General features: G+C 55.8%; 1 protein-coding gene across 5 annotated transcripts in view; it reads left to right on the top strand.

Annotated features, from left to right (window-relative positions):
• Positions 1-23758, top strand: part of PAPLN (papilin, proteoglycan like sulfated glycoprotein) — a 33752-nt gene that overhangs the window by 4730 nt on the left and 5264 nt on the right. Inside the window, exons 3-26 of one of the 5 annotated variants that reach the window (XM_086709316.1) lie at positions 1054-1169; positions 2007-2067; positions 2313-2415; positions 3956-4086; positions 4909-5032; positions 5398-5478; positions 5563-5735; positions 5856-5979; positions 6375-6501; positions 6874-6939; positions 7485-7692; positions 8272-8454; positions 8650-8791; positions 15621-15701; positions 15865-16105; positions 17102-17222; positions 17474-17630; positions 18717-19194; positions 19903-20040; positions 20147-20271; positions 20532-20685; positions 21248-21385; positions 22106-22233; positions 22317-22425. In XM_086709316.1, coding sequence (XP_086565442.1) covers positions 1054-1169; positions 2007-2067; positions 2313-2415; positions 3956-4086; positions 4909-5032; positions 5398-5478; positions 5563-5735; positions 5856-5979; positions 6375-6501; positions 6874-6939; positions 7485-7692; positions 8272-8454; positions 8650-8791; positions 15621-15701; positions 15865-16105; positions 17102-17222; positions 17474-17630; positions 18717-19194; positions 19903-20040; positions 20147-20271; positions 20532-20685; positions 21248-21385; positions 22106-22233; positions 22317-22425 — 3509 coding nt within the window. Of the gene's footprint in view, positions 1-1053; positions 1170-2006; positions 2068-2312; positions 2416-3955; positions 4087-4908; positions 5033-5397; positions 5479-5562; positions 5736-5855; positions 5980-6374; positions 6502-6873; positions 6940-7484; positions 7693-8271; positions 8455-8649; positions 8792-15620; positions 15702-15864; positions 16106-17101; positions 17223-17473; positions 17631-18716; positions 19195-19902; positions 20041-20146; positions 20272-20531; positions 20686-21247; positions 21386-22105; positions 22234-22316; positions 22426-23758 lie in introns of those variants that run through there. The other 4 variants (XM_086709317.1, XM_086709319.1, XM_086709318.1 and 1 more) reach the window with 4 other exon arrangements.

Below are 23758 nucleotides of genomic sequence, written 5' to 3'. Positions count from 1 at the left end.
GTGTGACCGTAAGCAAATCATCAGGCCTTAGATTCCCTTTAATTGGGGGTTATAATACCCACCCTCAGGTTCCTGTGCAGGTGAAGTGAGTCAAGGTGCACAAAACGACCTGGGTCCTATTAGGTGCTTTCTGTCTTAGGAACACCTGAGCAACCTTTTCCTGCCTCCTCCTCCCCACACCATGTGAGCTCAGGTGGGGCCTAGAACTCTCCTCCGCCCCTCCACTGCACGCACCCAGCTCAGCTGCCTCCTATTTCTGGCCTCCGCCAGGGGCAGAGCCACCACGGGGTCCCCGAGTGCTTCTTGGCTCTTCTCAGTGCTGACAGGGGTTAGGGATGAATAAAGCGGATATGCACCCTGGCCATCACGCCCAGTCACTGCCTGCCAACCCCAGGCTGGTCAGGAGTGGTTTCCTCTGTCTCCGTTTCCACCCACTCACACCTTCTCTCACCCCCACCCCTGCACGGCACAGCACAGCCCTGGGAAGAGCGCAGCAGGAAAGGGGGCCCCTGAGTTGCCCTGGGAGGAGGAAGTCAGAGCAGGAGAGACTGGGTACTGAGAGCAGGAGCAGGTGAGGACAGGCCAGCAGGAGGACGGGCTGGACCCGCTTATTCTGGCTCCACACCATCAGCTTGTGGTTTGAGTAATTATAGAGAAACAAAACATGCCTGTGCTGCCCGTGGCTGAAGCCAAAGCCAAATGTGCTTTCGTTCCTCGGGGAGACAGTGTGGAGGGGTAGGTAGCCCGGCTCTAAGATCTGGCAGGCTTGGTCCCTCCCTCCCATCTGCCGGGCAAGTGGATGTCTGCTTCGTGGGTGCTGGGCACAGGAGGCCAGGGCATGCTTGCAGTAGGGCTTTTGGCCCCTTATGGTGAAAGCTGGTGAGTTCTGTAAATGAATGTTCAGGGTGCCTGGTGTTCTTGCCGAGTCCTTGAAGGGCTTTGGCTCCCAAGGTGAGATCGGGGAATGTTTTTAGGCAGGGGTCCTCTGGGGACCCCCAGTGCCCTTGTGGGGGGCTGAGTGACTCACACTCCTCTGCGTGTCTTTTCCTCCAGGCTCCCAAGGTGAGGCGGCAGAGTGACCTCTGGGGCCCCTGGGGCCCCTGGGGCCCCTGCAGCCGGACCTGCGGAGGGGGCATCAGCTTCCGGGAGCGCCCCTGCTACTCCCAGAGGTAGGGGAGGCTGACCAGGGCCAGCCTGTTAGAAGAGGGCAGGGGGAAGGCTGGTCGGGGAGTCCGCTGGTCCTGAGCAATAGGTTTGCTCTGGGAGCAGCATCGGTGGAATATTTGGAATCAAGTCCATTTCCCACGTACGTACACTCTGATTCCAACAATCAACCTGATTTCAGGGGAACTAGAGACAGGCCTGCCTCACGTGCCGAGTCTCTAGTTCCTCATGCTTCAGGTGGCAGGTGCAGTAAATTCTTGGTGAATTACTGAACGATCTTCAACAATTGCTAACCTGTGCATTTTCTCCACCTGCAGCCTCTTTAAGTATACATGTCTCCCACTTTAATAAGTGAGAGATCAAGCGCCTAGGTGCCCTGCACTCTGATAGGTGCCATGGCGGGTGGGGCACAAAACAAGGGGGTGACCCTTTGCCTGTTGGTGCGTTACCTCACTATTCTTGAGAACCTTGCGTGAAGAGGAAGAGACATGAGCTATTATTCTAAGCACCTTATGCTCATATACACCTTAAATGGCAGAATAACCTTACCAGATGTGCATATATTCCGTCTTATTTTATCTCCAAAGGCAGAATTGGGGTCTTCTTTGGAAAGCTGCTTTAAGAGGCCGAGTAGCCCCGAGTTAGAGAAAGTCCAGAATAGGCTGCTGAGTCCAGCTTCTTCCAAGTATAAACTCGGGGCTCATTACACCTACCTGGGGGAACCTGTGCGTGCACAGGCATCCCTCCTCTGTCCAGCGGGGCCTGCGGGGGAGCCCCAGGAGGAGGAGGGGGTGTTGGTTGGCGGGGTCCGGGCCTTCCCGGTGCGGTGTTCTCATCCTCAGGACAGACGGAGGCTCCAGCTGCGTGGGCCCTGTCCGGAGCCACCGTTCTTGCCACACTGAGGTAAAGCTCTGGGACCCCCTACCCGGCTGACCTCCCAGTCCCCGGGGCGTCCTCCCACTGGTGCACAGCCTGGGCTGCGGGAAGCCCCTTCCTCACCCCACACCGCAAATGACAGCCTCCCCTCCAGCAGCCCAAGGCCCCAGCAAGGAGGTGCTCTGGAGCTGCACCAAGCAGCAAGGAGGTGTGGGGGGGGGGGGGGAGGAAGCGCCCACCTGCCCCTCCCTTCCCTGCTGGCCCCCCCGCAGAGCTGCCCCACCGGTGCCAGGGACTTCCGGGCCGAGCAGTGTGCCCAGTTCGACGGCCAGGACTTCCAGGGAAAGCGTTACAAATGGCTGCCCTACTATGGGGGTAAGTGGCGGTCCTCCGCACCGGTGCCCCTGCTGCTGCACCCCGCCTTGCTCTGCACTGCGCCCCACCTGTTTGGGATCTCCTCCGTACATTGATCTTCCATTACACAATTCCTACCACCATTTTACAGATGCTCTGTCGAATACATTCAACAACAACAACAACCACCTTACGGTGCCACCGTTCTCCCGGCGTGTGCCCACTGCAGCACAACAGCCGGGGTCATTTTGAGGTCTCTCCATCCTTTTTTCCATCTCTGTTTTTCAAACAAAGCCATGAAGGCCACGTCCTTGCCATGTGAAGCGCGGCTTTGTTTGGCCTGCTCCAGAAGTATTCCTCATGGTGCACAGAGGTCCTCAAGGTGCACAGAAGCCTTGGGGAGGAGGAGTGCTGGTAGGGTGGGTCCATGTTTGGGCCAACTGCAGGCTGGGGCTGCAAGGGGCTTGGTATGGCAAGAGTCCATTTACTCAGGATCTCTGGCCCCCAAGGGCTTGCTCTGAAGAGCTTTGAGGAGAGTGGTTAATTTTTAGAGCAATACGGTTTCAGAAAAAACACTTGTAGGTAATGAAAACATTTTAGAGGCGTCAGAAGATTCCTTAGGCTAATCCTGAGTGTTAGTTTTTACTGCCCATTGCAAATGACTCCTGGGAAGTATGGTACTCTGGATTCCGAATCAATGAGCGTTTATATCCTGTGTGTACCAAGGGATGGGGAAGAGGGTCTTGGCTAGAGGAGTGGCCCCAGGGGAGCCTGTTGACATTCTTTGCTCTGCCTGGATAATTTAAATGTATCCGTATTATAGAAAAATAAGGGGGCACCTGGGTGGCTCAGTCGGTTAAGCGTCCAACTCTTGATTTCAGCTCAGGCTGTGGTCTTGCGGTTTGTGAGTTCGAGCCTTGCAGCAGGCTCCGTGCTGACAGCGTGGAGCCTGCTTGGGATTCTCTGTCTCCCTCTGTGTCTCTCTCAAATGTTTACAAAAATTTTTAGAAAGAAAAAAATTGGAACACAGAGGAAAGGTTAGAAAGGGTCATGAAAGGGATGCCTTCTTTGGTGTTTCACAGGATTGGTCTAGCATTCCATTTTAGCATTTTTCACGTTATTTTCTCTATATACATTTACGCATTTATAGTTATTACATAGCACCATTTTGCATCGTGTGTTATAAGCATCTTCACACGTTACCGCATAGTCCTTGTAATTCTTTATAGCAAAGTCAACGTGCATAGTATTCTATGAATAATTTCCTTAGAATAGCTGACTGTTAACACATGGGCTTGTCTATAAGGATGAGGTAGACCTCTTCAAGTGGCTGGCTTTTTATCTTGGGGTTTTTCTTCAACTTGGTCCCCAGGAATGCAGCAATTTTGTGGCCATCCCTTCTCCCTGGGGTGGGGCGGGGTTCTGAGCCACTGGGGGAACTGCTGCAAGGGCTTTCTCTCTCTGCCATCTGTGTGATTCTGGCCCCTGCCCATGCTTCCCTGTTCCTAGGGTAGGACTTGGTGCTTGCCCGGGGTCTCAGCTTTTCCCTTTGCCTGCTCAGCCCCGAACAAGTGTGAACTGAACTGCATTCCCAAGGGGGAGAACTTCTACTACAAGCACAGGGAGGCTGTCGTGGACGGGACGCCCTGCGAGCCTGGCAAACGGGACGTGTGTGTGGAGGGCAGCTGCCGGGTGAGTTGCGCCCCTGCCCACCTCCCACCTGCTCCCCGCCTCCCCCCATGCTGCCCATCCTGGCCTTGGGCTTATTGAAGGATGTCCCCCTGCCCACCCCCCACCCCCACACCCCTGTTACTCAGCCTGGGGCCCCACTCAGGCTTATTGCAGGATGTCCCCTGCCCCACGCCAGCAGGGCCAGTGGCTCTCATGAGCTTGATGTCTTACCATGACCAGCTTCTAAGGTGTCTTTGCATTGTAGATGCCCTAGGACCTTTTTACCTTTGCCCTTTGAAAACTTGAGCACCCTGATAAGAGCAACCCTCTGGGTGGCAAGTTACAGAAGCCCAACTAAAACTGACAAAGGCGGGCGGGGGGGGGGGGGGGGCGGGGAAGCCATCGGGGGATGGGCTGGCGACTTCAGGTGCCTGGATGAGATTGCTGGAAACGTGAGGTGTGTACATGGCCACCAGCAGCTCCAAGCTCTGGCTGGAGAGGGTGCCCTCTTTCCTGGAGTTCCAGTGAGCTGGGGCTCCCTCTGATTTGTCTTGGCTCGGGGCGTCCCGTGAACCACTCTCTTTGAGCAAGGCGTAGAACCTGCTGATTTGCCCACACCCACCGTTGGGGGGTTCTGAGGTGTTGTTGCCAGAGGAGGGGAGACGGGTGCTGAGCCGGCAGAAGAGGTAGATGGCCGGCCACAGGCTAGATCCAGTGGTTACTCGGCCTCAATGGCTGATGAGTACTCACTGCTCTTCCCTGATCTGACCAGCGACCAGCGTTTGGATCCTGGTGTATCTGTGACTCCCTCTAGTCTTTTTCATCTCCTCCTCTGCCCGGTAGGCCGTTGGCTGTGACCACAACCTAGACTCATCAAAGGAGGAGGACAAGTGTCTGCAGTGTGGGGGTGATGGCACCACCTGCTACCCTGTCACAGGCACCTTTGATGCCAATGACCTCAGCAGAGGTGGGGGTTCTCTGGGGGCCCACAAGCCGTTGAGACGAGGGTGTGTTGCCTGTCCCTTCCTCTCCTGCGTTCCATTCCATCCAAGTAACCCTCATGGCACTGGGAGGGTCCAATCTGGCAAGTGTGATCTCACACTGCCACCAGCTGGATGCCCCTGCTCAACCCTCCCCCACGGTCCCCATTTCCTCCCCCCTCCCCCCAATCCCCAGTCAGTTTGGACACCCAAGCCTGCCGACCCTTCTCGCCTTTGCGGGGCCACTTTCCCTTCTGGAGGACTCTTCCCCAAGCTGCCCAGCCCTGCCTGTCCCTGACCCCGTCTGTGCTGCCGGGGCGTGGGTGGGCCCAGAGTATCCTTGCCCCTGCAGGCTACAACCAGATCCTCATAATTCCCTCGGGGGCTACCAGCATCCGGGTGGAGGAGGCGGCCGCCAGCAGGAATTTCCTGGGTGAGTGGTCCGGGGCGAGTCTGGGCTGTGGCAGGGCGGTGGGTCCTGCCCCAGCTGCTGACCGGGCGGCTCACCTCTGCGCAGCGGTGAAGAGCATCCGTGGAGAATACTACCTCAACGGGCACTGGACCATCGGGGGTGCCTGGGCCCTGCCTGTGGCCAGCACTGTCCTGCACTACGAGCGAGGGGCCGAGGGGGACCTGGCGCCTGAGCGGCTCCTGGCTCGTGGCCCCACCTCAGAGCCCCTAGTCATTGAGGTGAGGGGCTGCCAGGGAGCGGGGCCACCTGCTCCCCGAGAGGCGAGGTGGGGGCCACTGTCCTGCTGATTAGGAGGGATCCCACTGGGGGCAGGCCTCAGTGAGGACCCTCCCGCACAGCTCCTCAGCCAGGAGCCCAACCCAGGCGTGAGCTACGAGTACCACCTGCCCCTGGGCAGCCCCCAGCCCGGCTTCCACTGGAGCCACGGCTCGTGGAGTGACTGCAGCACCGAGTGCGGTGGAGGTGAGGGCAGCCCCGGGGAGATGGACACGTACGTGGGACATTTGCATGTCTTGGGGGTCACCTGGAGGAAACCCAGGGGTTGGGGACTCCATGAAGGGTCCCCCCCCCCTTCTAAGCTAAGAGAACCAAAGAAGGCTTCCCCGAGGTGGCAGCAGAGGCTGGGCTCGGAGCCGATGACCATGCATCGTAGTAGGGTTCCATCACCAGCAGATCATACTCCTCAAACCTCACTTTCCTCATCTGTAAATCGGAGATGACGATGGCACGTATCCCAGGGGGTCAGCTGAGAATCAAGATGACACTTGGGGTGTGTCCAGAATGATGCCCAGCCCAGAGAATGCGTTTGGTGGAGGCTGACTGACCCCCCGCTGCCCGCGATGGCCGGGCCTCTACAGGTCACCAGTCCCGCCCAGTGTTCTGCACCACTGACAACGAGGTCTACCCTGACCACATGTGCCAGCCCCAGCTGCGGCCGACTGACCACCGCCCCTGCAGCACTCACCCCTGTCCGCAGACCAAGCGGTGAGGCCTCTGCCAGCCCCCTCCACCCATGGTGGGGCCCGGGCCCTTGGATAGGAAGGCAGTGTGGTCTCTAGGCCACTTGAGCAAACAGTTGGGTTGGTCCAGGTCTCCCTACAGCTGTGGCCAGAGTGGGGCAGAGGCAGCTGCCACGGGGGGAAAGCAGTAGAGGGGCACGGGCATGAGATCCAGGGCTGTTCTGTCCATTCATGTGTGCCCAGTGCTCAGAATGTCCAGGCCGGTGGTGGGAGAGTGGGGAAAGGTACTGGAGGCCCTGTCTGAGCCAGCAGGGGACTTGGCAGATGCCAAGAAGTGGGCCAGGGATCGGGCCAGAGGGCCTGTGGGCATCAGCCATGCCTTTGTTCATGCACCAAGGACCTCTTACCTGCACCAGCCCAGAGCGTGGCACCTTGCTGGGGCCCAGCGTGCCTGCAGGAACAGGTAATCTGCAGGCCACAGGCTCCCTGCCACGTTGGTGCAGTCCTTCCACTCTCATGGCCTTGGTGGCAGCTGGCCTCTCGGGATGGTGGTGGGCTTGGCTTTGCATGGTGCACTCGGGGCTGCCCTGTCCTCTGGTCCTTGTGCCGCAGGGCTGGGCGGTACCACTCCACGAGTGGGTGAGCACGACCCCTCTGGGAGATGTCCCAGCTAAGGTCAGATGCAGTGGCAATGGAGTCTGGCTGGGGACGACAGGGCACCTGGTGAGAAGGAGAAAGGGGGATCGAGTGAGGACAGGAAAGCTAAAACGGGCAGCTAGGCTCCGTGCTGTAGGGACCAGTGCTCGGTGGTGGGAGATGGCAAGTGGAGGGCTTGGCCTTTGGTGCAGAGCTTTCTGCTTCCCCTCCCCCCTGCACCTGTCAGGCCTAGATTGGGGCCGGGTTGGGGGATCCCCAGTCCACTCTGCGTGTGACAGCCGGTGCCAGCTTGGGCCTGGGCTCCGGCTCCTGCTGCTGGGCCAGTCTGACTGGATTCCTGCTCCCTGCCAGCTGGAAGACGGGGCCCTGGTCACCCTGCTCAGCCTCCTGTGGCGGCGGCTCCCAGTCCCGCTCTGTCTACTGCGTCTTGTCCGATGAGGCTGGCGTCCAGGAGGCCACTGAGGAGGCCGGGTGTGCAGGCCTGCCCGGGAAGCCCCCCACCATGCGGCCTTGCAACCTGCAGCGCTGTGCATCCTGGAGCGCGGAGCCCTGGGGAGAGGTGAGGCCCCTGCCTAGAAGGGGCTGGGGTGGGGGTGGAGGGAGGGGAGGAAATCAGGTGCTGGGCCTTGGGGGTCTGGGCGGCAGCAGAGTCTGACTGGGAGGCTTCTCCTCTGCTGGGGAAATAGATCCGGGGAGGTAAAGTGACCTGCTAGGCGGTCTTGGGAGCTGTGGCCAAGGTGGGGGCTAGGAGGAGCTTCTTGGACTCTTCCTCCTTCTCCAGGATCCCAGACAGGGTGGGAAAGCTTTGCCTTGGCACAAAGAAGCAGCTGAGCCCATTGTTTGGGGGCGAGGGAGGAGCTGGTACTGTCTGGGGCTGCTGGTCAGCTGCTTCCGGCACATATATATGTCCAACTTTTGAATGAGGGTTGTGGAAAATGTACCTAAGCTTGGTGTCAGCAGCCCTGGTGTAGGCTGTGTGGCCTCAGAAGAGTGACTCAGTCTCCCTGAGCCCGGGAACCGGACGTGGGCAGTAGAGTGCTGTCCACCCTCCGTGCCGGCAGGTGCGCCTCCAGCTGTCTGCCCTGGCATGGCTCCTCCGGGCGAGGACGAGCTCCTGCTGACAGCCTGGTCCTTACAGTGTTCTGTCAGCTGTGGTGCCGGGATCCGGAAGCGGAGTGTCACTTGCCGGGGCGACGAGGGGTCTCTGCTCCAGGCGACAGCGTGCTCCTTGGAGGACCGCCCCCCCGTCTCTGAGCCCTGCGCGCATGAAGACTGTCCCCCCGTCAGCGACCAGGCCTGGCATGTGGGCGCCTGGGGTCTAGTGAGCACTTGCCTCCTTCCCTTCCATGGCTGCTGCCCAATCCCGGCCCCTTGGGTCTCTGACAGGTGGCCGGACACTTGACCATGCTTGGGTCTGATCTGCATTACCGGGCGTGTTCCCCCTCCCTTCCTTGTGGGGACCCCCAGCCTCAGGGTCTCTCTCCTTCTGTTTGCATGCCTACCCCGCGGGCCCCAGTGCTCCAAGAGCTGCAGCTCGGGCACTCGGCGTCGCCAGGTCGTCTGTGCCCTCGGGCCGCCCAGCCGCTGTGGGAGCCTGGCGCAGTCCAAGCCTGGGGAGGTGGAGCCCTGTAACACACAGCCCTGCCACCTTCCTCCAGGTGAGGACGGGGTGGGGGTGGAGGGGGTGTGGAGTGTGCCTGGCCTGACCTCTTTCCCCACCACGAACCAGCCAGCGCTTCCTAAGTGCCACACGGGCACCGGCGGGGCTCCTGCGTCTCTGTCTGCTGAAGGCTTTGCCGCCCGCAGCCTCTAACTCTGTGCAGCCCCGTGATCAGCCCGGTTTCCCCATCTGAGGCCGTGTCCCCATCCCACCCCCCAAAGCCCACGTAACTGCCGTCACTCTTGGGATTGTTTCCTTGTGCCGCAGTGATTGCATACGGCTTGTCAGGCCTACTGGCTTCCTTAAGTTCCCCCCCCCAGAACTTACCACGAGGTGGGTACTCGGTAAATGTTTATCATCGAATGACTGCGTGATTGAGTACAGAGGAGGGAGGTGGTCCAGGAGAGCTTGTCCTCACACACTGCTCCTGCCCTTGTCTTCCCCTTCCCCTCCCCCTCACCCCCATCCTGACTGGGAAAGACGTCCCAGGTGCGAGGAGCTGCAGGACAAAGGGCCCAGAGGCCGGTACTTGCTCGGTGTGAGGACGGGATATAGAGGAAGAATGTGGGTTGGGGCTCAGCTGGGAGGAGGGGAGTGTGGGTGGCAGCCCCTGATACCGTAGGAAGGTGTGTTTGGCCCTGACGTGCTAGTGGTGAGGGCCCCGTGAGCCACGATGGTAGACCTCCAAGGGAGGCCCCTGCCACGGTGACTAAGAGCAAGTTGTCTGGAGTTAGCAACTAACCTGAGTTTAAGTCTCTACTCTCTGTTGCTGACCAGCCACGTGGCTCTGGGTGAGTGCCTCTCCTCTCTGATTCTCGATTTGCCCACCCGTACAATGGGGTTAATAAGGGTGCTTTTCTTACGATGGTAACTTGGCACTCTGCAACACACAGAGCTTGATAAGCAAAGGGTCGGAAGCAGTGGTGGTGAGGCCGTGTGGGGGCCCCTGGGCCAGGCTCCTGGGGTGCCTCGGCCTGGCCTGGCCTTTGTGGTGCATGAGCAGGAGGGCCCTCCAGCTCCTCTGAGTCCAGCCCCCTGGAACCACTGACACCTTCCTGGAAGAGGTGGCCCTGAGCCTGCCCCAGAGAGGCATTCACATAGGTAGAAAGGAAGGAAACAGAAAGCATTTCAGGCCAGGCTGAAGTGCAAAAGAAATAACCTTCACTGCTACTTTTATAAAAATTATCTGTGTTCGTTGTAGAAAATTGGAAGATATTAGGAAAGTGGCATATAGACAAGTGGGATTGCCTCGATCCCATGCGTTAGTGCGATGAATCGAGTGTGTTTCCTTGTTTTGTGTGTGGGATTTTGTGCATGCTTTCCCCCCTTACAGCCATTTGGTGTGTGAACGTTTTCTCATCTCCTGACTTCTCGACAGAAGTCCGTGATGGGCGGGAAGTTAGAACTTAGGTGGCTTCTGGGGTGTAGGTACTGTTACTAACGCTGTGGTGCTAACTGGTGTGTCCAGGGGAGTCCTGCGGAAGCCTCTGCTCCTTCTCTTTCTAGAGCAGCACTTGCTGGCAGAAATAGAGGGCAAGCCACATCTGTTACTTAAAATGTTCTAAGAATCGCATTTAAAAAGTAGGAAGAAGGGGCGCCTGGGTGGCACAGTTGGTTGGGCGTCTGTTGATCTCAGCTCGGGTCATGATATCAGAGTTCATGAGTTTGAGCCCCACATTGCGCTGATGGTGCAGAGCCTGCTTGGGATTCTGTCTCTCTCCCATTCTCTCTCTCTTTGCCCCTCCCCCTCTTGTGCGCCTCTGCTCACTCGCTCTCTTTCTCTCTCTCTCAAAATAAATAAACTTAAGAAAGGAGAAAGAAACAGGTGAATTTATATTAAATAATGTTTTGTTCAGGGCGCCTGGCTGGCTTTGTCAGTAGAGCATGTGACTCAATCTCAAGGTAGTGGGTTAAGCCCCATGTTGTCGGGTATAAAGATTACTTAAAAATTTCCTTAATTTAAATAGTGTTTGGCAGGAGGCCCCTGGGTGGCTCAGTCGGTTAAGCGTTCGACTTCGGTTCAGGTCATGATATTGTAGTTCGTGGGTTCGAGCCCCACATCGGGCTCTGTGCCGACAACTCAGAGCCTGGAGCCTGCTTCGGATTCTGTGTCTCCCTCTCTCTCTCTGCCCCTCCCCTGCTTGTGCTCTGTCGCTCTGTCTCTCCCCCTCAAAAATAAACATTAAAAACATTTTTTTAAAATAATGTTTTATTTAACCCAATTAAATATTTTTAACATGTAAGCATTATAAAAAATGGCAGGATATTTTACATTCTTTTTTTCACAAGATTAAAAAAAATAAATCTTCTAAATTCTGTGCATCACTCAGACAGCATATCTTAATTCAGTTGCTAAAATTTCACTGGCATACTTGATCTATATTTAGATTTCATAAAATGTACAGTTGGAAGAGTAGACTCGCATACTGAAGTTGTTCCAAACATACTGAAGCATTTTCCACTAAGTGAATCGAGCATCAGTTTTTAAGTGTAAAACTAAGTTAATTCTAATTAGAATAAACGTAAAACTCAGTTTCTCGGTCACTCTGGTCACATTCCAAGTGCTCAGTAGCTAGCTCTGCCTGAGGCCAGTAGGGCCCCAGAGCCAGCCCTCAGCCAGCCTGCGGGGGTGGTGGCAGGAGGTCTGTCCAGGGTAGGTGGGGCTCTTAGGGCTGGGGACCTCAGGCCGGGACTGCCTATTAAATTTGTCCGATAGGGGGCGCCTGGGTGGCTCAGTGGGTTAAGCGTCCGACTTCGGCTCAGGTCACGATCTCACTGTCCGTGAGTTCGAGCCCCGCATCCGGCTCTGTGCTGACTGCTCAGAGCCTGGAGCCTGTTTCGGATTCTGTGTCTCCCTCTCTCTCTGACCCTCCCCTGTTCATACTCTGTCTCTCTCTGTCTCAAAAATAAATAAACGTTAAAAATAAATTAAAAAAAAAATTTGTCCGATAGGCCCAGGGGAGCCATTGAAAGCTTTGCAGGTTGATAGTGACACCGTGAAAGCTATTTAGGAGGACAGTCTGAAGCGGAGCCTGTGGGAGCAGGACCCTGGCGGGGAGCAGGCTGCAGAAACGCAAGCGCTCACAGGGCCCCTGAACAGGAAGGGCCAGGCACTTGCCCAGCAGAGCCTGGGGCCCAGATGGTGCGTGGGAAGGGGCCCCGGACTCCAAGTTAAGCGTGAAAGGTGGGTGAGAAGAGGGGAAGCCGGGGCAGGGTGGGCTGGGCAGAAAGGTGTTTTTCAAGTTGAGCTGACAGAGGGGCCTGCTGGCTGGGGACTGTGAATGCGGTTCTGGGGGTGCCCGCAGGAGATGACGGAACTGGGGAGAGAGAGTGTGAGTCTGCCTTCTCCCGGGGTTCGGCCTGGGTGGGAGAGGCCATGAAACGAAAACAGATTTTACTGCGTATCTGCTAGGGTCTTCCGGCCCTAAAGTATTTTTTGAATATTCCCTGGGGGCTGGCAAGAGCTAGTCCTTGTGGAGATGGAATTTTCACTTAGTTTTTATAACTTTGTTCCATTATGTGGTAATATGCGTATTGTGGAAAATTTGAAACACACAGATAAATAGAAGGAAGTCCCCCACTCCCATCCTGCCACCACACCCCCCCACACACCCCCCCCCCCCCCCACGAAGTGCTCAGAACCTTTCACCAGGAGCATTTTGGGGTGAGTGCTGTTATGCATCATAAAAAAAATATTCCTGTTCATACTTACTCAGCCTTTTGTGGTTTTCTCCATTTTATGACAAAAAATCTTTTTGATAACTCTGAAGTGGTTAAGTATATACCATAAAATTCACCCACTGGAATGGTATAATTCATGATTTTTCGTAAGTTTATTACCAAGTTGGACAATAAGGTGGTGAAAAAAATCTCTCATGTTTCTGAGCAGACCCTCATCTGCTCAGGAAGACAGGCCTGGTTGTTTGTTTAATTCCAGTATATTTAACATATGGTATTATATTAGTTCGAGGTATACAATGTAGGGATTCAACAATTCTCTACTCCGTGCTCATCGTGGTAAATGTGCTCTTAATCTCCTTTACCTATTTCCCCCACCCCCCACCTGCTGCCCCTCTGGCAGCTATCAGTTCTCTGTGGTTACAAGTCTGTTTCTTTCTCTTTTTTCTTTGTTCATTTGTTTCTTAAATTCCACATATGAGTGAAATCCTAGAGTATTTGTCTTTCTTTTATTTTGCTTAGCATTATACTCTCTAGATCCATCCATGCTGTTGCCAATGGCAAGATTTCTTTCTTTTTATGGCTGAGTAATATTCCATTGTGCATATGTACATCTTCTTTATCCATTCATCAGTCGATGGACACTTAGGTTGCTTCCAAATCTTGGCTACTGTAAATAATGCTGCAATAGACATAGAGATACATACATCTTTTTGAATTAGTGTTTTTGTATTCTTTGGGTAAATAGTAGTAGAATTACTGGGGGTCATGTGGTAATTCTACTTTTAATTTCTTAAAAATCTTTATTTTTGAGAGAGAGAGCGCACAAGCAAAGAAGGGTAAGAGAGAGAGAGAGAGAGAGAGAGAGAGAGAGAGATACAGAATCTGAAGCAGGCTCCAGGCTCTGGGCTGACAGCACAGAACCCGATGTGGGACTCAAACTCATGAACTGTGAGATCATGACCTGAGCCGAAGTTGGACGCTTAATGGACTGAGCCACCCAGGCGCCTAGTTTTAATTTTTTGAGGAAGGCTGGAGAAGAATTTTAAACATACAGAATAGTTGAAGAACTGTATAGCAAGCAGCCATGTACCCACACTTAAATTCTATACCTGCTATTTTGTTATATGTGCTTTTTCATGATTTACTCCCATCCCTTCATCTGTCAATCAAATTGTGTGTTTTTTTTTTTTGAAACAAGTGTTTTTAATATGGAATTTTTTTATTGAGGTGAAATTCACGTAACATACCGTTAACCGTTGCAGTGTATGCTTTGGTGCTGTGTACTCACAATGTTGTACGATCACCCGCTCTCCTCTAGTTTTAAAATATTTCATCACCCATAAAAGCATCCTGCTGTACCCCCTTAAGTAATCACTCCCCGCTAACCCTAACTGCCTTCCCTGGTAAGCTGATATGCTTTCTGTCTCTATGGATTTGCCTGTTCTGGATGTATCGTATAAAAGGAATAATACACCTTTTGTGCCTACCTTTCACTCAGCAGGATGTTTTTATTTTTCTCAATTTTATAATTTTGAGAGAGAAGAGAGTGCGGTGTGGGGGGAAGGGCACAAAGAGAGGGGGAGAGAGAATCTTAAGCAGGCTCCACCCCCCCCCCCCAAAAAGGGGTCCGATCCCGTGACTGTGAGGTCATGAGGACCTGAGCTGAAATCAAGAGTCAGATGCTTAACCAACTGAGCCACCCAGGCAGCAGAATGCTTTTAAGGTTCATCCAGGCTGGAGCACACATCAGCACGACCTCTTTCTTATGGCTGATAACAATTCCATGGATATGCCACAACCTGCTTATTCATTCTTCTATGGATGTATATCTGGGTTGTTTCCATCTTTTGGCCCTAACAGATAAGACTACTATAAATGCTCATGCGTAAGTTTCTGTGTGGACATGTGTTTTCATTTCTCTTGGGTGTATGCCTTAGAAAGTGCTAGGCTCTATGATAATTCTATGTTTAACTTTTGGAGGAATTGCCGAACTGTTTCCATGGTGGCTGCACCAATTTACATTTCCACCCGCGGTGCCTGAGGGTTCCGGTTCACCCACGTCCTCACTGACACTTCTTACTTCAGCCTTTTTTTTTTTTTTTAATTTTTTTCAACGTTTATTTATTTTTGGGACAGAGAGAGACAGAGCATGAACGGGGGAGGGGCAGAGAGAGAGGGAGACACAGAATCGGAAACAGGCTCCAGGCTCTGAGCCGTCAGCCCAGAGCCTGACGCGGGGCTCGAACTCACGGACCGCGAGATCGTGACCTGGCTGAAGTCGGACGCTTAACTGACTGCGCCACCCAGGCGCCCCACTTCAGCCTTTTTGATGACTGCCATGCTAGTGGGTGTGAAGGAGTATCTCACCATGGCTTTGATTTGCATTTCTGTAATGACCGATGATGTTGAACATCTTTTCGTGTGCTTATTGGCCATTTGTATATTTTCTTTGGAGAAATGTCTGTTCAAGTTCTTTGCCCATTTTTAAAATTATTTTAAGATTTTCGTTTTTTAAAAGTTCATTTATTTTGAGAGAGAGAGAGTGAGCAGGTGCACAAGCCGGGGGGTTGGGGGTGGGAAGCAGAGAGGAGGAGAGACAGAATCCCAAGCAGGCTCTGCACCATCAGTGCAAAGCCCGATGCGGGGTTCGAACTCAAAAACTGGGATTGTGACCTGAGTAGAGATCAAGAGTAGGATGCTTAACGGACTGAGCCACCTAGGCACCCCTTTAAGATTTTAAAGTCATCTCCACACCCAGCGCAGGGCTCAAACTCACAACCCTGAGATCAAGAGTTGGCTGCTCTACCAACTGAGCCAGCCAGGTGCCCCACTTTGCCCATTTTTTAATTGGATTGTTTGTCTTTTCATCAGTTCAATCTAAAAGTATCATTGCTTTGTTTTACGTAGTTGGGATCAAACACCGATGCTAATTTTATATCTGGCTTTTCTTTTTGCGCAACATGTAACATTAGTGTTTTCTAGGACTAAAGACTCTTGAAAGAGGGGAAGGGTGTATTAGGAAATCACAGGTCTGCTCGTTCTCGCTTCTGCTGTCCTGGGTGCCCCAGGCGCTGCCTGAGTGGTGGGGTGGGACCACGTGGTGGTTAGCGTGGCCACGGCGTGGCCTGACCGCCCACTCCCTGCAGGCGTCCCCAGCATGCAGGACATGCACAGCAGCCCCAGGGATCCTCGCATATCTCTGGGGCCTCAGGCGGCCCCCACCTCAGGTGAGAAGCTCAGTGGAAGCCCCCAACACAGGGCCCTGGAGATGGAGGTTGGGGGGGGGTAGGTGGTTTAGGGGGGCTGGGGAGAGGTAGGTCTGGTGTGGACATAGATGGAGAGGTGTCCAGGCGGACACCTCATGTGTCTTCTGCTTCCTCTTCTTTCTAGATTCCAGAGGCCAGTGGTGGGCCCGTCAAGAGCAGCCCTCGGCCCAAGGAAACCCCACAGGAGCCCAGGGCCTCCACCTGCCAGCCCCAGCCCCCTCTTTTCAGCAATCCCCACACAGACAGTCTGGCTTGGCACCCCACGACTGCAGACTCAGCCCCTATGGGTGCTGTCCTGATGGCCACACTGTATCTCTTGGGCCACAGTGGCAGGGCTGTCCTGGGGCCTCATGTCAGCAGAGCAGGTAGGTGCCTCTTCCTCTTCACCAAGTCAAAGAAGGGAGATGGGGCCGGGGGATGGTATCTGATGGGCAGGGCAGCGACTCCGAGCAGAGAGGGGGTGGGGTTTGCAGAGCTCAGAGATGGGACTTCCGAGGTTGTTATCTCCCAGCTGCCCTGATTGTGCAGTCTTGGGGACTCTGCTTCCTGTCACTACCTTCCTAATGTGCAGAGTGGGGGTAAGAATTTCCGCTTTCGCTACCGAAGTCAGCCCGTTGAGGTGTAGCCTGAGGCTCTGGGAAGGCACGTGGGATAGAATTCTAGCTTCCAGATCCAAACCAGGCTACCGGTCTCTCCGGGGCTGGGGCGCTGAGAGCCCAGACTTTGGGGCCAGCAGCCCGGTGGCGATCTATCCGCTGTGTGCTGCGTGATCAGGGCAAGTTATTCCTTTGGTCTTGGCTTCCTCTGTGAGACTGGGAACAGTGACAGCCACAGGCCGGGTTGCCGTGAGGATGGAACCATCCCAGGGTGCCTGGCACACGGAAGGAGCTCTGATGTGTTCCTCTTTCCCCTTCCTTCCCGTCTTGTGGTTGACAGAGCTGAAACAGGAGGAGGGCTCTGCTCACCCCTCTTTTCCCCATCCCCCATCTACTGCGATTTTGTAAAACCTACCCGGGAAGCCAAGATTTGTGCAGGCTTAGTGAATTTTCTCCTCGGTTAGGGGTTTCCGCCTTGGGTAGGAGTTGAGGAACCGTCAGGTATCAGGAGACACGGCCCTGCTTATCGTGTTACTGCTGTGTCCCTGGCTGCCACTGAGTGGTTGGTGGATGTGGCTTGGCATGCAGAATGGTATGCCCCACGTGGAAGGACATGGTGTCTTCCGTTCGGATCCTCAACTGCTCAGCTCCCAGCATAGGGAGCCTCAGAGCCCAGTTTCCAGGATGCTGGAAGCTCGGGGGATCCCGTGAGGGTGGGGATCAGGGGTTGGGTGGTGACGAGACTGCTGTGTGATGTTTGTCTAGGTACGGGTGCTGCCCTGATGGGGTGTCTGTGGCTGAGGGGCCCCATCAAGCTGGCTGTGCAGCATCTTACAGCAGTGATAAGACCGGGAGAAGGCCGGTGTCGAGAGCAGTGGCTTCCACAGTAAGTGTCTGGTTCACATGAGTGGGCAGGAGTCCCGCACCTGTTCAGCGCCACTGTGATCCAGACTCTCTGCACTTGGGCTTCAGATACGGGCCTAGGCTGGAGTGGGGGTGTGTGTGTGTGCAGGGGGGTCCATCTGACCTTCCCCTGAGGCTGAGGTACTGCAATTCTGTCCCTCCCTCTTCCTGTCCTCCTTCCCCAGGCAGCCTAGAGTCCCCACCAAGAGCCAGACCTATTCCCAACTTTCCCAGTCTGGGTTTCCTCCGCAGGCTCCCAAGGCCCACCAGCCCCAGGCTCAGCAGAAGGAGCCCAGTGAGTGCCAGGGCTCCCGGTTTGGCTGTTGCTATGATAATGTGGCCTCTGCTGCTGGTCCTCTTGGGGAAGGCTGTGTGGGCCAGCCCGGCTATGGTGAGTGGATGCCCCTTCATCCTTCCTGGTGAGTAGGCTGTGGTCCCGCTTTGCCCTCCTTAACCACCACAGAGCCCCACCCAGATCTTCCTACCAGCTCAGTTATTCATTCATTTCTTTGACAAATATTTACTGATCACCTGCTAGGTGCCAGGTCAGAGAACAGTGCCATATTGTTCTTGTTTCCAACAGTTTGCATTTGAAACCATCTGACTGCTTGTGGGAGTTGGGGAGAATTGTAGGCAGGGCGCCCACAGACAAGGAAGGCTTGTCACAGACAAGGAAGGCTTGTCCTGCCCTGCCCCCACCATGGGGGCTCAGCCCCTTCCAGAGGCAGAGATGGTATAGGGTGGTCAGAGCCCAGATGGACAGGGATGTCCCCACCCTGCCTGGGATGAGTCCTAGAGGGAGGTCATTGAGACTGGAGTATGGGATATGTGGGTGGCACCGGCAGGGACCCTCATGGGGACCTCAAAAGCCAGATGGGCTGGTGGTCAGAGTCTGCAGGAGGCTGGTCCCTGGATGGGACCCCCGCAGGGGCCAGCCACAGTCACCTCTGTGTCTGTAGAGAGGCAGAGCAGGGCTGTGCTGGGAAGGTAGGCCATTAGAACAGGCTGGCTGGGGGCTGGAGGCGGGTCCAGAGGCTGGGCCTCTTCACAGATGTCCCTGCGAGCTGAGGGCTGGGTTCTTATCTCGAGCTAAGTACATCAAAGCCAAGCTCGGTGCGGTGCGTGTGTATTCTAGGGACCTGGGTCAGGCATGGGGAGGGGCATGAGGGAGCCAGTCCAGGTTGCTCATGGCCCTGACCTTCTGGAGCGCTCTAGTTCTGTGGGTGGAGGTGGACGGGCTGATCCCGGAGGCTGCTGGTGATCCCAGCCCAGGTAGGTCTGGGCAGTGAGCAGACTGTCCCCAGGGCCAGGTCAGGGGCCCAGACAGGGGTGTAGACCCGCTCTGTGATCTTGGGAAGAGCCTGGCTCCCACATCTGAGGCTGAGGGGGCGGTGGGCACTTCTTGGCAGAGCTCTGCCGGGGCAGTATCTGCAGCCTGATGACCTGCCCCCTCCCTGCCCCTTCCCTGCCCCCTCAGCCTACCCTGTGCGGTGCCTGCTGCCCAGTGCCCATGGCTCCTGCACGGACTGGGCCGCCCGCTGGTACTTCGTCCCCTCTGTGGGCCAGTGTAACCGCTTCTGGTATGGCGGGTGCCATGGCAACGGCAATAACTTTGCCTCCGAAGAGGAGTGCGTGAGCAGCTGCCGGGGACGTCAACAGGAGCCCCCCGGACCTGAGCCTGGGGCCTCTGGCCAGAGCACCCATAGAGACGGTGGTGGCAGCGGTCCTGGAGGCCAGCAAGAGGCCGGCGGGCACAGGACGGGGGCCACAGTCCAGACGAGGCCCTTGCCTTCTGGTGGCCTCTGGTGGCGAGACCGAGAGCCTGGGCCTGGAGAGGAGGGCCACGCCCAGGCCTTTGGAGAGAGGCCCCTGGGCCAGGAGCTTGGGCCCAGTGCCCCTGGACTGGGCGGAGATGCCGGGAGGCCAGCGGCGCCCTCCCACAGCTCTTCCTACAGGTGAGGCCTACCTTCCCCAGGTCAGGAGCTGCGCCCATTGGAGCTCAAACCCTGAAGTCCGCAGATCCTCCCGCCCCATCCCTAACCTCAAATCCTCCAAATGGTCTTGCCTGGGGAGGGGCCTTCGCCAATAGATGGTGGGTGCCTGGGTCTGATCTTGCCGGGACGCCCCGGGGCCTGTCTAGTTGGAAAAGCTTGCAGGCTTCGTGACATTTGGCAACTCATCCAACTTCTCCAAGCCTCCGTTTCTTGACCTGCAAAATGGTGATATTCTCTCTTAGATTTAGTATGGGTTCCACAGTCTTGGGACTATGTCCTATTAATGAGACTTTTGGGGAGAATAGAAACAAATAAGTAAAACTTGAAATTCCAAAGGGATCAAGCAGTGGTTTAGTTCTACACGGGAATCTGGTGTGAGCTCTCTCTCCCGACCTCTCCACGCCCTGGGCTCTGTACCTCCCTTGCTGCTGTTGCAGGACCAGGTTGAGGTAGCTACGTCCAAGGGCATGGTGGGGAGCCAGGGTGGGGGTGGAGTGAATTCCTGAGGCCACGGGCTTCTAGAGCTGGGCCTCCCAGGGGACCCTGTGACCCCAAAGGTGCCTGAGACAGGATGGGCACCGAGCTCTCTGTGGTGGGACACTGATGGAGGGGGAGTCCCTGGCCCTGGCGCTTGTGTTGTTAGTGCAGGTTCTCACCCCCACTTCCCAGGATCAGCTTGGCAGGCTCAGAGCCAGCCCTGGTGCAGGCAGCCCTGGGGCACTTAGTGCGCCTCTTCTGTCAAGACGACACCTCCCCGGAGCCCCATGCCAGGTGGCAGAAAGATGGGCGGCCCATCTCCTCTGACAGGTGATCTCCCCTGGGATGGGAGGGTGCAGGCAGGGTTATGGTAGGAGCACTCTGGTAGGAGCACTGGGGCCTGAGAGGGCCTGGGCTCACTGTCCTCCTCATTCAGGCACAAGCTGCAGCCCGATGGCTCCCTGGTCATCAGTCCCCTGCGGGCAGAGGACACTGGCACCTACAGCTGTGGCAGCAGCAGGCCAGGCCGTGACTCTCAGAAGATCCAGCTTCGTGTCACAGGTCTCTGTCCCCACCCCACGCCCAGCGGATTGTCATGGCCCCAGGTGGGAGGCGCTGGCTGGGAGGGCCTGAGCCAGGGTGCTCCCACGCTGGAGGGGCCCCTTCTGCTGGCAGGGACCACGTGCTCCAGTTGGGCCAAGGTGGATGTCTTCCCCCTTGTGACCCTCATTTTTCCACATGTCCCTGGCCAGCCTCGTGGCCCTTCCTTCCTTCCACTGCATTCCCCCCACAGCTCACCCCTTCTCCTGGCCTCATGACAGGGGGTGACGTGGCCGTGCTGTCTGAGGCTGAGCCAAGGCACTTCCCTCAGACCAGGGACCCAGCCCAGGGCCACAGTCCTCGGGAGTCCAGCCTAGTGGGGAACGCGGGGGGCCTGGGGGCTGTCTCCTCCTTGCAGATTCGGCCCACGACCAGGTAACAGTGCAGCAACGCCATTCTGCTCTCAGCCTACCCCACTGGAGGGCCAGGGCCGATGGGGGCCCCAGTGGTGAAAGGAAGGGAGAGTGGGTGGGGTCACAGGGCTCTGCCGGGCAAGGACTAGGGAGGTGGAAAGGGAGCCCTCTTCCCTTCCCCAAACAGTTGAGACTGGCCCATGGCCCAGGGCACAGGAGCTGAGGGAAGGGAAGCAGAGCAGGAGCTGGAGAGCCTGAGATGGCCTTGATGGGAGTTTATAGAGGGGTTGCAGAAGGCTGGAGGGGCCCAAGTCAAAGTGCCTTGTGCAGGGCAGATGTGCAGGATCTCAAAGCAGATGTGCAGGGCAGGGAGCAGACAGTCGAGATTCTGGGGTGGTGGTTGGGGGTGGGGAAAGCGAGAAAGCTGGAGGTGGCTTTTAGACTGCCCCGGGTAGTTATTGGTGATGTCCTGACCAGCACAGAGCAGCTTTCTTAGGAAGCTGAATGTGGCTGGAGAGGGAGAAGGGGGTCAGATGCTTGTGCAGAGTCCCCCCTCTCATGGCTGTGGGGTGCTTGTTCTGCAGGCTGCTTCTGGACAGGAACCAGCCTAGGGTGGTGGACGCCCATCCAGGTCAGCGGATCTGGTTGACCTGTCGTGCTGAGGGCTTCCCACCCCCAGCCATTGAGTGGCAAAGAGATGGGCAGCCCCTCTCTTCCCCCAGGTTTGTTCAGCTCCTCTCTTCCCCTTCCTGTCCCGCCTTTAGCCCCTGACCCTGTCCAGGCCTGAGGGGAGGGAGCTGCCAGGTGCCACCTCTGGTCAGTCCTGAGCAGGACTCCAGGGGCTCTTGAGAGAGGATACCGCTGGGGGTAGGGCTCCTTGGGCAGACCAACATTTGGGTTTCTGGGTCTTTCCACTGTGGTTAGTGGACAGAAGTAACAGGCTAGCTAAGGAGAGGTGATGGCTGAGGGACAAAATGGAGGCAGACCCATTTCTGGCTGTAACCATAACAGCATGGGCATGTATCGTGCCCATTAGGAGTATGAGGCTTGTTCTCTATCATACAGTCTTCAGGAGAGCCATGTGGAGGTAGGTGCTATTTTATCCCCATTTTACACACAGGAGTTTAACACGCCTTACAGCTCCTAAGTGGCAGAACCAAGATTTGAGTCTACTGAATGAGCACAGCAAGAACTAGAAACCCAAACCAGAATTATTTTGTAATTGGAGATTGGAAATGGTTTATTGCCAGGCTTAAAAGTCAGGTACCTTCAGGTAAACGAGAGAGCTCAGCATCTGGAGGACCTCAGGGCCTAAGGTTAGATTTGCTCAGACCCTACTGAAAGGGCCACTCAGCCTCTTATGGGGAAAGGAAGACCCTGCCCCACCCCCATTTCTTCCAGCCCCTTGGGGGAGGAGCTACCTGACTGTGCTTTGTCTCTAGACACCAGCTGCAGCCCGATGGCTCTCTGGTCATCAGCCACGTGGCTCTGGAAGATGGTGGCTTCTATGCCTGTGTCGCTTTCAACGGGCAGGACCGAGACCAGAGATGGGTCCAGCTCAGAGTTCTGGGTGAGGTGGCAGTCCTGAGGGTCAGGTGGCACAGGTGGGGCAGGACTGGTGTGGTGGCTGACAATGCCTCCTCCTTGCCCTAGGGGAGCTGGCCATCACAGAGCTGCCCTCTACTATGCTGGTGCCAGAGGGTGACACGGCCAGGCTGCTATGCGTGGTGACAGGAGAAAGTGTAAACATCAGGTGGTCCAGGTAAGGCTCTATTCCAGGCAGGCCTGGCCCTCAGAGGCTTGTAGTTTGGAGAAGACACTCACCTTTCTGCAGCGATACTGCTGTTCCCACTGCCCGCAGCCTTCATTCTTCAACTCCTACCCGCAGGCCTGGTGGCAGCTCCCCCTTCCCTACACAGCGGGGCCCCACAGGACTGCTCTCTTTCTTTTGGTTGGGCTACACCAGGGTCTCTCAACCTCGGCACTCTTGACATTTCAGACCTGATAACTTTTGGTGGTTGGGGCAGTTCTGTGTATTGTAGGGTGTTCAGCAGCATCCAGGCCACCCACCCACTAGATGCCAGTAGTACTTCTTCCCAAGTCATGACAGTTGACAGTATCTGGAGATGGGGGTAGAGAACCACTGGGTATACTCAGCTGTGGGGACTTCAATGTCGTTTACACCAGATCAGTTGCTCTTTTATTCGTTCATTCCTTCTTTCAGCAACTTTTTTTTTTGGCCCCCTTCCTCCTTGCAGTGTGTCAGCAATAGCCTAGGCTCTGGGGGTCTTGGGGGTAATCTGAGCCCCCCAGATACTCCCCAGGCAGGAGATAGCCCTGTGTCCCCTGAGCTCTAGAGGTCTGCCATCAGTGCTATCTGTGCACAGAGCGCTGAGGCTGCCTTCTATCTGGGGGAATCAAGGGGTGGCAATGCAGGTGACTTTGGCTGAGCCTTAAAGGCTGAGGAGGGGAAGGATGTTCTTGATCAAGCCTCAGAGGTGAGTACTGGAGAGATGATGTCAGGATGGGAAGGGGCCTGCACGCAGGAGGGAGGCAGGGAGCCTCCGTAGGCTTTTCAGCAGTTGTTCTTGGTGCAGGCCTACCTTGATCAGGTCAGGCCTCTGATTATCCTTTCAAGCTTCTGTCTTCAATTTTGCTTCTCCTTGATCTTACCAGCAGCAAACATGCTCAGGAGCCCCCGCTTTCAAAGCATAACATAAAAGATACCCTCCTCTGACCCTGTATTTCCCTGCAGACCCTGGCCTCATCTGGAGTCTCCCCCTCACAGTATGGCTGTTCATACTGGGGGTCTCCACCTGTTCACCCCCTACTCACAGCTCAGTCCTTGCACAGGGGCTCACATCCACCCACCACTCCAGGATACTGACCTGTTCCTAAACGTTCTGGACGTGATCTCAGTCCCCACATGACCTGAGAGGTGTTCTTCTGCTGACCATTTGCACCTCCTGACATGCTCCCTCCTCTTGGCTCCAGGAAACTACTGTTTTCTGGTGTTCTTCCTTCTCTGGCTGCTGCTTCTGTTTTCCTGGCTGGTTTACCTTTTCACACCAATGTCTCGGAGGCGGATGCACCTC

The sequence above is a fragment of the Puma concolor genome, chromosome B3 (assembly GCF_028749965.1).
Source record: "Puma concolor isolate L17-30 chromosome B3, mPumCon1.1.hap2, whole genome shotgun sequence".
Lineage (NCBI taxonomy): Eukaryota > Metazoa > Chordata > Mammalia > Carnivora > Felidae > Puma > Puma concolor.
Note: the sequence above shows the minus strand (reverse complement) of the source record. Positions and strands in the feature narration are given on the sequence as shown.